The following is a 12,147-nucleotide window of genomic DNA, read 5'->3' on the forward strand; positions in this document are numbered from 1 at the left end:
TTCCAATACTGACCTATCAAGAGTCTTGCTGCCGTAATTAAATTTAACATCAATTTAGTGTCCACAACCGTAGCATCCGTAATTATTCCCAACAAGAAAAGTTGCGGACAAAACTTTATCCTTTGCTTGAAGATCTTCTGCATATTCCACCAAATTTTTATCCAGAAGGCCTTAACCTTTTTACAAGTCCACCATACATGAAAATATGTTGCATCTTCATCACCACATCTCCAGCATTTTGGCTGAAAATTCGGATACATACTTGCAAGCTTTTTAGGATCTAGATGCCATCTATAAAACATTTTATAAAAGTTCTCTCTTAAATTTTGAGCTTGTGTAAATTTTACGTTCCTCACCCAAATCTTTTCCCACGTGTCCATTGTGATAACTTCCTGGATATTTTGGGCCCATTTTATCATACAATCCTTAACAAGTTCTGTTTCTGAATCAATCTCTATCAATGCAATATATATCCGTTTAATATGTGCTGGTCCCTGATTTCTAATTTGCTTCATCAGATTTTCATCAGTCATTGTAAAACCATTTTTCTGATCTTCTTTCCACCTGGCCCGTAGCTGAGTATATTGAAACCAATTTTGAACAATCTTCTCGTCTCGCAAGACTATATGGCTTCAAACACCAAACATTTCTTTCCAAGCTTAAAATCTCCTTGTACATAGTCACATCATGTTTGAAACCAGCATGTATATTTTCTATTGCGTGTTTTGGAATTGCCCACAATGGTATCTTACAATCTAACTTATGTCTGTACTTCTTCCAAACTCTCAGCAAAGCCTGTCTTAAAATATGCACTCTAAACACATTATCTACCTTCTTATCATACAGCAAATATGCATGCCAGCCAAACAGAAAGTCGTGGCCCTCAAGATTTAATAATCTATCTTGTGTCAAATTAATCCAATCACTTATACCTGCTAACGCAGCAGCTTCATAATATAATTTAAAGTTAGGCATTTTAAGACCACCTCTTTCACGAGTATCCTGCATAATCTTAAGTTTAACTCGTGGCCTTTTCCCTGCCCAAACAAATTTGTTGATACCTCTCTGCCATTCCTCCAAATTAGAATCTTTCTTAAGAACCGGTATCATTTGAAATAAAAATAAAAATTTAGGCAGGACATTCATTTTTACTGCTGCGATTCGCCCCAACAAAGACAATTGCAGTTTTTCCCAACTCTCCATTTCTTTTTGGATTTTTCCCCATAATTTTTCATAGTTATTTTTATATAATTTTGTATTAGAGGGCGACAAAAACACCCCAAAATATTTAACCCTTTTAACAATCTCAAATCCAGTTAACCCTTCTAAAAGGGCCTTTTGCGATGCTGTCATGTTTTTAGCCAAAATTTTAGTTTTCTGTGCATTAACTTTAAATCCAGAAACCTTCCCATATTGCATTATTATCTCCATCAGGTCCACAACAGAACTCTCCGGCTGGGTCACTGTAACAACCAGATCGTCTGCGAACGCTCTCAATCTATAATCCTGATCTCTAATCTGTATACCCTTAATTCTTTCCGAATTTCGTATTTTTACCAATAATATCTCCAATGTTAACACAAATAACAAGGGCGATAACGGACACCCTTGCCTTGTGCCCTTCTCAATATTACATACTTCTGTCAGGCTATTGTTAACTATTATTCGGGCTGTTTGTTTTTGATATAATGCCCTGATTGGTTGCAAAAATTTATCCCCAAAATTCATTTTGTCTAAAACTTTCATCAAAAATTGCCAATCCAATTGATCAAAAGCTTTTTCAGCGTCTAAAAAAATTAGCGCCGCAGGGATCTGGTTGTTCCTTTCCAAAAATTCCAACACATCTACTATATGCCTCACATTATTTTTCATTTGCCTACCACTAATAAACCCAGTTTGATCCCCATGAATCACCCGTTGCAGAACCCTCATCAATCTATTAGCCAACACCTTAGCAAATATCTTATAGTCTGTATTTAATAGTGATATCGGTCTATAGTTTTTAACTTGAGTAGCATCTTGGTCTTCCTTCGGAATCAAAGAGATAAAGGCAGTTCTCCAAGATGGAGGCACCTTTCCCCCTCTCTGGATTGTCTGGAACAATTCCTTTAATGGTTTAACCATCTCTAATTGTAAATTTTTGTAGTAGGCCGCAGTCAAACCATCTGTACCTGGCGCTTTGTCTACCTTCAACTCCTTAATTACTGTAAATATTTCTTCTTCTGTAATCAGTTGATTAATCTCCTCTTTTTGTACTTGTGTAAGCACCGGGATGCTAGCATTCTCCAAATATTCATCAATGTCCTTTTCATTAATCTTCTCCTTAGCATATAATTTAGAATAAAAATCCACAAAGGCTTCCTTAATAAAATCCTGTTGAAACACCATTTTTCCCTTGTGTTCAATTTTGTCTATATTAGAAGCCCTCTGCTTTTTCCTTAGTCTATAAGCTAGTCATCTACCTGGCTTGTTAGCATTGCAAAAAGTGTTATGCCTGGCAAACCTCAAATTGGTTGCCACTTGATCAGCCATTAATTTGTCAAATTGTCCTCTTAATAGCTTGATAGCCTCCTTAGTCTTCACATCCAATGGATTCAAAATCAAAGCATTCTCCTTTTCCTTAATTTCATTCTCCAATTGTTTCCTTCTAGCTTCCAACGTACGTCTATATTTATTGTTCATATATATCAACACTCCTCTCATATAGGCCTTGCTAGCATCCCAGACCATATCCATAGAAGTATCCTTATTCATATTAATTTCAAAAAAATCCTTCATTCGCTGTTTACACTCTTCCACATTTTCCTGGTTTCTAAACAAATTCTCATTTACGCGCCACGAGCGCCTATCTCTATTATCCTTATTAATCTCTAACCATACTGGGCTATGGTCAGAAATAGCTCTTGCACAAATCTTTATCTTCTTAATCCTAGAAAAGAAATCATTAGTCAGCAAAATAAAGTCAATCCTAGAAAAAGATTGGTGTTTATCAGAAAAAAAAGTATAATCCTTTTCATACTGGTGTGTGTCACGCCAAATGTCTCGCAATTCCAAATCATCCTTCATTTCAAAAAAAGACTTAGGCAGTCTGGCATGACACGGAATACGCTTAAAAAAACCAGCCTTATCCATCTGTACGTCCAAAACGCCATTCCAATCCCCCATAAAAATAAACGATTTGTAATCCAACTGAGTAAGCTTTGTGTGAAGTAAGCTAAAAAAGTCAGCCTGTTGTTGTTGTTGATTAGGAGCATACAGTCCAACTAAAAGCGTTTTTTTGCCTTCTAGCAACAAGTCAATCATTACGTATCTTCCATGCTTATCTGCTTCAATTAAGTTCGCTGTTATAGCACTTTTAATATAAACAACCACTCCATTTTTCTTATTCATTGCAGAGGCAACAAATTGCGTACCCAGTCTTGAGTTCAATAAAAACTTTTGGTCCATAGCCCTAATATGCGTTTCTTGCAAGCATATAACATCAGTCTTAAATTGTTTTAAATATAAAAAAACTTTCTTTCTCTTCTGAGGCGAATTTAATCCATTAACATTCCAAGTCAAAAATTTAGTCGCCATTCTTATCGCCCCGAAGCTTTTGGAGCACCTCATCAATGGCCCTGCCTCCTTTGGGCCGCGCTCCTCCCACTGCCTCGCTGTAAGTGCGCTTTGAAAATTCCATAATCTTCTGCTGGTCTTGTTCCTTTATTTGTTTTGCTCTTTTTAAAGCAGCACGCGTCACCCTCTGCTCTCCAGCATCAGCCAATGAAATTATAGTTTGATCCCCTCCTGCACCATTCTCCTCTGTCTGTCCATCTTCGGCCTCTTGAGGTTTTCCTTCTCCAGATCCCTTTGCAGCTTCCAGAAGTGATAGTGGGGTTGCTTTTAAAACATTATTGTAGAATTCACGCGCCTGTGCCACAGTAACCAGACGATATCTTTTACCTTCATGCATCGCCACCAGCCCAACTGGAATCTCCCATCTGAACCTTATGTCACATTGTTTAAGTTCCTGCACCAAAAATGCAAAGTCCTTTCTTCTCCTTAAAATCTTTGGAGGAATTTCCTTTAAGACCAAAACTTCTTGATCAGCAACCACTACTTTAGTATCATAGGCAGCTTGAATAACTTCATCTCTAATTTCTCTCTTTGTAAAGTAAACCACCACAACTCTAGGTAGCTTCCTCTGTCTGGCAATCCATGAATTCACACGAAAAACTTTATCCATACATCCCTTTATTTCAGATGCTGGCTGACCCAATACTGCTTCCAGGGCTTCAGAAATCAGCTGCTTTAAATCTTCTTTAAGATTTTCTTTTAAGCCCCTAATTCTGATAGCATACTGCATCTGGTGAAACTGAACAAGGCTTAACTCTCTATCCGCTTTGTCTTCATTCTCCAATACCTTAACTTCTAATACAGCATTTTTTGAGTCAAATCTTCCACTTTTTCTTCCAAACCTTGTACACATTCAGCCACACTTTCCACTGTAGACAAAATGTCTACCCTCATCGCATTAAATTTCTCTTCCATCCTCTCTTCTATTCTCTCCTCCATTTTTGCCAGTTTATCACTCAATGTTACTAAAATTACCTGGGCATGCTTTTCAAGGGCATCTTCTAAATCCTTCGATGTCAATGCAGCAGGAGGAAGCAACGCTTGCAATGATGTCTGTTGCACCGGAGAAGTTCCAGCACTCCGAAGAGTTTTAGAAGGAGGTTTAGCCGCCATCTTTTACTTTCACTTGTGACGCACTTTCACTTTAAGTTTAAAAAGTCCATTAAGCTCGAGAGTAAAGTATAATAATCCTCTTCACCTTTTCCTCTTGTACCGCTCTGCCTGCTCCTTTAATTCCAGAGTCTTTCCTTCAGGCAGGGGTGGTCGCAAATGCCTGGCTCTGCTCCAAGAAATCCGGAGCAGAGACGCTGGCCAGCTGGGAGCAACCCAGGCTACGGGGGAGTTCGATCCTTCAGCCGCCCAAGCTTTAAGATCAGGCGGCCCCGGAGAACTCGACCCCTACCTGGGGCCTCACCCCCTCCTCTTCTCCTGAGGAGGGGGCTTCAAATTCACCCGAACAGCTGATCGGCGCTGTTTCGGGTGAAAATTACACAGCTGAGCCGCGGGCAGCCCGGGAAGGCTGTCTCCGGCGCCGCGCAGCCACCGGAAGTCCAAAATTTCCCAAGCTTCTTGAGTTGTTTTCCCCTTGAGGATTCTCATCCATGGAATCCTTCCCAAGCCCTCTCTAAGTTTATTGAAATTAGCTGTCTTAAAGTTTAGGACTCTAGTTTGACTGTGTTCTATTGCTTGTGCTTCCATAATGTTGAATTCCAATATTGCATGATCACTTCCTCCCAAGGTTCCTGTGGCTTCAACACCTTCTATCATTTCATCTCTGTTAGTGAGAATTAGATCCAAAATGGCTAATCCCCTAGTTCCTTTCTCTACTTTTTGGGTAACAAAGTTGTCTGCTAGGTTTGTCAGGAATCTGTTTGATCTTCCACTTGGTGCGGAGTTTGTCTCCCAGTTGATGTCAGGGTAGTTAAAGTCCCCCATTACTATTGTGATGTGCTTCCTACATATCTTAGTTAGCTGACTAGCAAAAAGTTCATCTATTTCCTCTGTTTGGTTGGGTGGCCTATAGTATACACCTAAGGCAATGTCATTTCCCCCCCTCCCCTTTTATATTGACCCAAATGCATTCAAGTTTACAGTTTTCATTATTGTTGTGCTCTATTTCTGTAGAGATGTAGTTATTCCTTATATAGAGGGCAACTCCACCTCTTTTATTTGGTCTGTTTCTTTAAAATAATTTAAATCCCTCTAGCTGTGTGTTCCATTTGTGGCTTCATCCCACCGTGTTTCCATAATGGCAACAATATCATATCTGCCCTCATTAACCTGAATTTCTAGTTCACCCTGTTTGCTGTTCATACTCTGTGTATTGGTGTATAGACATTTGAGTCCTTTATGTCTGACCCTGTGTTTACTTTCTACATAACCTGTCTGGTGCCTGAGTTCCCCTATTGTCTTACCACCTATTTGGTTAGTGCACTTTGTGTGGCACTCGCTAATAGAAGCTTGATTTTGCTTGACAGCAAGGTTGATATTCTTGTCCACACACACATCTATGTTACATGCATTGATAGCCCTATAATTTTTAGATTGGCGGGGACAGGGATTTTCTATATCAATTAACTCACTGTCCCTGCTGTTTAGTTTAAATATTCCTCCAGAAAATCTGTGAATTTATAGCCGAGTAACTCAGTCCCTTTCTTTGAAGGATGTGAACCATCTCTTTTTTTTATTTTTTTTTGTTTTTTTTTTGATCTTTTTTTTTTTGCTTTTTTTTTTTTATTGAAAAGTTTTATAAAATACAATTTTCCTTTAAAAAAAACCCCCTTCCCCCTCCCTCCTCCCCTCCCTACCTCCCCCCTATCTCCCCCCCTCCCCCTCCCCCTCCTCCCTCCCCCCCTCCACTTCCCCTCCTCCCCCCTCCCCCCCCCGACTTCCCAGAGCAAAATACAAGGTATATATCTAAAAGGCAATCATAAACAATCATATACTAACAATTATAAACTCTAAAATCCATCACTCTCTAGCTTGTATATAGTAAACCAATCCTTAATAATACTAAATATATATAAAAAACTAAAATAAAAGAAAACTAGCATCATTCCCATCTATGTTCTTCCACAATTCACTATTACCTTAACATATTCTCATTTGCACATTAATAAATAGTTCTTACACAAATTAACCCACATTAACCCACAAAACTTTCTTCCTCTTCCTCTGTAGTAAGTTGTCCATTAATTCCAAATTAAAAAAAAAAAATCTATTACCATACATAGCATCCCAAAACTTTTTTTTTTTTAAAAAACACAACTACCACTTAACTATAAATATTTTGTGGAAGTTCCATAGATTTCTACTGGTCTTATTTTTTTTTCTTTTTTGAGCGTTTTAAGGCAGCACGCGTCACCCTCTGTTCTCTAAGATCATCCAAAAGAGTTGCAGCTTGAACTCCTCCTGTACCCTTCTCGTCTATCTGTGCATCTTCATCCTCTTGATGTTCTCCTTCTCCAGATCCCTCTGCAGCTTCCAGAAGTGTTGATGGGGTTACTTTCAAAACATTATTATAAAAATCATGCGCTTGCTTCACATTACTCAAACAGTACCTTTTGCCATCATACATGAAGCTCAACCCAGCTGGGATCTCCCATCTGAACCTTATATCTCTTTGCTTGAGCTCTTGCACAAGAAATATAAAATCCTTCCTTCTCTTTAAAATCTTTGGAGGAATTTCTTTTAGAACCAAAACTTGTTGACCAGCAATCACAACTTTGGTATCGTAGGCAGCTTGTATAACTTCATCTCTAATTTCCCTTTTTACAAAATAAACCACCACATCTCTAGGCAACTTTCTCTGTTTAGCAATCCACGAATTCACACGAAACACTTTGTCCATACCTTGTTTTAATTCAGATGCTGGATGGTTCAATACTCCCTCAAAAGCCTCAGAAACCAGCTGCTTTAAATCTTCCTTAATATTCTCTTTTAGGCCTCTAATTCTCACAGCAAACTGCATCTGGTAAAATTGGGCCAAGCTCTGTTCACTGTCAATTTTGTCTTTTAAATCTTCAATTTCCAATACTTTTGCTTCTAATAAAGCATTCTTTTGAATCAAGTCTTGCACTTGATCATCCAGCACCTCCACACATTTAGCAACTTTTTGCACTGAGGACAAAATGTCTACCTTCATTTCTCTAAGTTTCTGTTCCATCCTTTCTTCCATTCTCTGCTCCAATTTCTCCAATTTCTCCTCCATCTGTAGAAATTTAACACCCATTGACTCCAAAATTAACTGGGTATGTTTTTCAAGATCCTTCGATGTCAATACATCAGGAGAATGCAACGCCTGCAGCAATGATTGTTGTTGCACCGGAGAATTTCCAGCACTCCGAAAAGTTCTAGGGGGAGGTTTAGCCGCCATCTTTTACTTACAATTGTGACGCACTTTCACTTTAAGTTTTAAGCAAAGTCCATCAAGCTTGAGAGTAAAATAAAATCTTCTTCATCTCTTCATCTTTCCCTCTTGTACTGCTCTGCCTGCTCTTTCCCTTTCATAGTCTCTCCTTCAAGCAGGGATGGTCGCAGACGCCTGGCTCTGCTCCATAAAGTCCGGAGCAGAGACGCTGGTCAGCTGGGAGCAGCCCAGGCTACGGGGGAGTTCAATCCTTCAGCCGCCCAAGCTCCAAGCTCAGGCGGCCCCGGAGAACTCAACCCCCACCTGGGGGCTCACCCCCTCCTCTTCTCCCGAGGAGGGGGCTTCAGATTCGCCCGAACAGCTGATCGGCGCTGTTTCGGGCGAAAAAACACCAGCTGAGCCGCGGGCAGCCCGGGAAGGCTCCCTCCGTCGCCGCGGAGCCACCGGAAGTCGTGAACCATCTCTTTTGTACATTTTTTCATTGGACCAGCTACAGACATCGTGACTAATATATCCAAAGCCTTCCCCTTTACACCACTCCTTTAGCCACATACTGAATTGCACTATACGCTGGCCTTTTCCATTTTGCTCCTTATACACTGGTAAAACCTCTGAAAAAGTAAGCCTACAGCTTATTCTGCTAAGTTCCTGCCCCAAGCTCGGGAAATCATTCTGCATAGAGAATACATCTTTTTGGGACAGTTCGTTAGTGCCAAGATGTACAATAGCCTCCACATCACAGTCCTTGCTGGCATTCTTGATTATTTTAGAAATATGCTTCTTGTCCCTACTGGCAGTAGCACCTAGAAGACACCTGACATCTTTGGAAACCTCTGTGTCCTTTCCCAGATTTACATCCCTTATAATTGAATCACCAACCAGAAGGTGGTTTCTCTTTTTGGATGCCTTTCTGTTCTTGCATGACTGGTGTGTAATACCAGATTCGCACTTCTCCCTGTCAAAAACAAGTTTTTCATCTTGGACCACGATCCCCTGCTTATTTGAGTTATTATCACAGATACCTTTACCTGTCTCCTTAATGTCCCTATTAAGGTCAGCAAGGGCACTGTATCTGTTGTGCAGGGACACAACAAAAGCTTTGTGTTTATGGTTCACAGCTCTCACCCTGCCAGATCCCACCCTGCCCTTCTCCTGCAGGATCTTTGTGGTAGAGGGGGCTGATAGCACGGAGGCTCAATCTGGGTAATGAAATGTCTGCACAAAAATAGCCAAACTCAGAGAGCACCAAGGACTCCATTTTTATAGCATTTTTATACTATCTGACAAATGGAGGAGTTAATGGCATGTTGCTTCAGTTTTTAGTGTCCTTTTGCTCTCACTTCAATTTAGTGGCAATATTTCCACTCATTCTTACCTTGAGCACTTATGTTCGCTGAAGCTTTGTTATATTCTGCCATCTGTTGGCTAGGAGGAATGATAGGAGGGCTGAAGACTTGTAGCCAATCCCTGAAAAACACAATTTAAGCCATCATATTTCTAAGGAAACACAGTTTAGTTTGTGAATTATTCAATGCAAGTTGGCACAACATAACAGGTCCTTCTCTCCTCCTTCTCCCCATGACTTCTGTTTCTTCATGTAACTCTTTCCAACTTCATAGGTCTAAAAACATGATATACTATCAAAAAAGGAAAAAAAAACATATTAGTTTTCTTTAGAGGCTACATTCTTAGAACATGGCCCAAGTTATCCACTTTTTGTACCTTTTTCATCATGGGCAGGCAAGGGTAACCTGCTATAAATCTGCTTTATATTTGGCAGACTAGCAATTTATAATCCTATATTGTCTAATCCTATAAATTATATTGGTTACCCACACTGCATTACTTGTTGCAGTGTATGGTAGTATGGGCAATGTCTTAGGATGAGATGCATAAGTACACATTTATGAGACTTATGAGTACTCCATAAACATGTTCTTAGCAGGGCATATTTAAAAAAAGTCTGTAAACAAGTAAGATCTTTATGCATATGTGTACACATGAATTCAAATTAACACCAAGAATGATATATAAAAAGTGAAAAGTCTATACAACAATTCATACAATACAACACATATGGAAAGAATTACAATATGATGCGAAAGCATGTTAAAGTGATTTTCTATCATTTGTTTCTAACTCATTATGAAAAGGATGAGAAAAGTATGACAGAAACTAAGATACAATGATAGACCCTGAGTAAAAATGTGACAGTAAAGGTTCAGGTCTCAAAGGAGGAAACCCAACTGAGATGACCCAAACATTGGTATTTCTGGAAGAATACTATCCAAAGTTGTGATAAACAAATCATTTGTCAAAAAACCATCAAACTGGAGCAGATTCAAATGAAAGCTAGCAAGCTCATCACGTCATTGGTCTCTTGCACCCGGAAGTGCCAAGAATAAGAATCAAGGTCACATAAATGTTATACGGTAAGACTGAACATTTGTACACACTAGAAGACTGAGAATAAAGAAGGAATTGTTTTATAACCAATAAAGAAAAACATAACCACAAACATGAGCTACCTTTATCTTGTAAAAATTTGCTCCTAGATATTTACTCCTCTCCTAGAGGAAAGCTGCGCTACCTGATGTCTAGGGGAGACATGATAGAAGTGTTCCAGTATTTGAGGGCCTGCCACAAAGAAGAGGGGATCAAATTATTCACCAAAGCACCAAGAGGGCAGGACAAGAAACAATGGTTGGAAACTGACCAAAGAGAGAAGCAACCTGGAATTAAGGAGAAACTTCCTAACAGTGAGGACAATTAGCTGGTGGAACAGCTTGCCTTCAGAAATTGTGAGTACTCCATCACTGGAGGTTTTTAAGAAGAGACTAGACAGTCACTTATCTGAAATGGTATAGGTTTTCCTGTGTGAGCAGGGGGCTGGACTAGAAGACCTCCAAGGTTCTGTTCTATTCTATTCTATTCTATTCTATTCTATTCTATTCTATTCTATTCTATTCTATTCTATTCTATTCTATTCTATTCTATTCTATTCTATTCTATTCTATTCTATTCTATTCTATTCTATTCTATTCTATTCTATTCTATTCTTTGGAAAGGGTACAACCAGGCTCTTCTAACGGCACTGGGATGCAACATAGCAGCTTTGATGTATAAGCGGAGTTTAAGCCCTATGCGTTATTCTAAAAACCTGACCCTGTATTCACAGCAGAAAGAGATAAGACGATATGGCAGTCCTGCCTCCTCTAAAGGTGCCTGGTGATTGATTGGAACACACGCAAATACAAAAAACTTTAAAAGCAAAGGGAGAAGTGGTTTGATAACACTACCACACTGAAGTTCTTAAGAAACCACCTAGGCAACCAGAAACTGGGCCACGCAAACAAGTGAAGCCCCATCCGCGGGATGCAGGCAGCACATGAACCCACGCCCCCTCCAATCTGTGTAAAAACCTCTCTCCATGGAACTGGTGCCTCATAGGTTGTGGGCCGTTGCCTTAGACAAAAATGACTTTACTGTTGTGATTCAGGGTCAGCCTGTGGGTTCGGCAGTTGGGTCGGACAATTCAGAGGAGGAGGAGGAGGGGGGTGTTGGAGAGCTTGCTGAGAATAATATTGAGGCTCCACAGAGCCCTCAGCCAGGCCCCTCCCATCTGGTCACGACGCAGACCCAGCTGTGTGAGCCTGACAGCGTGAAGATGACCCACAGCTGGCCCTGTTCAAGGACGCCCGACGCAGGAGGCAGTCAATCAGGAGTAAACAGAGGAAGGCAATGGGGCACCTCGGAAGGAGGCAGAGAGAAGCCATGCCCTGAACTGTTTAAAAGGGGAATGTGTGGGAGGGCTGGTTTGCTGAAGGCAACCGTTTGAATAGCTCCTGTTTCATGGTTCGTGTTTGCTCTCTTTGCTCTCTTTGCTGTTTTAAGTTAATAAATTTGGCAGGCTTAGTTCCAGCCTCTTGCCTTCTTGTAAAGGGGTTGTCCCTGCCTTTTCTGCAGGGCCGGTAGCAGGCTGGTACAGAACATTTACCTCTGTTGAAGCTGTTCTGCCAGCTTAGGAGTTGCACCCTCGAGGGCTCCTACCACCACTGTGACCTTTTTGACCTTCACTTTCTATATCTTCTCTAATTCTTCCTTCAGGCTCTAGTACTTCTCCACCTTCTCATACTTCTTCCTGATGTTGCTGTCACTTGGCA

The 12,147-nt window shown here is 40.3% G+C and overlaps 1 protein-coding gene across 1 annotated transcript in view; it reads right to left on the bottom strand.

Annotated features, from left to right (window-relative positions):
• The window catches only part of CFAP20DC (CFAP20 domain containing), a gene marked incomplete at its 5' end in the record, with an annotated part of 206,151 nt that overhangs the window by 11,383 nt on the left and 182,621 nt on the right, over window positions 1–12,147 (bottom strand). Inside the window, one exon of the mRNA XM_083353339.1 lies at window positions 9,360–9,451. Coding sequence (XP_083209465.1) covers window positions 9,360–9,451 — 92 coding nt within the window. The remainder of the gene's footprint in view (window positions 1–9,359; window positions 9,452–12,147) is intronic.

The sequence above is a fragment of the Vipera ursinii genome, assembly GCF_947247035.1.
Source record: "Vipera ursinii genome assembly, chromosome: 2".
Classification (NCBI taxonomy): domain Eukaryota; kingdom Metazoa; phylum Chordata; class Lepidosauria; order Squamata; family Viperidae; genus Vipera; species Vipera ursinii.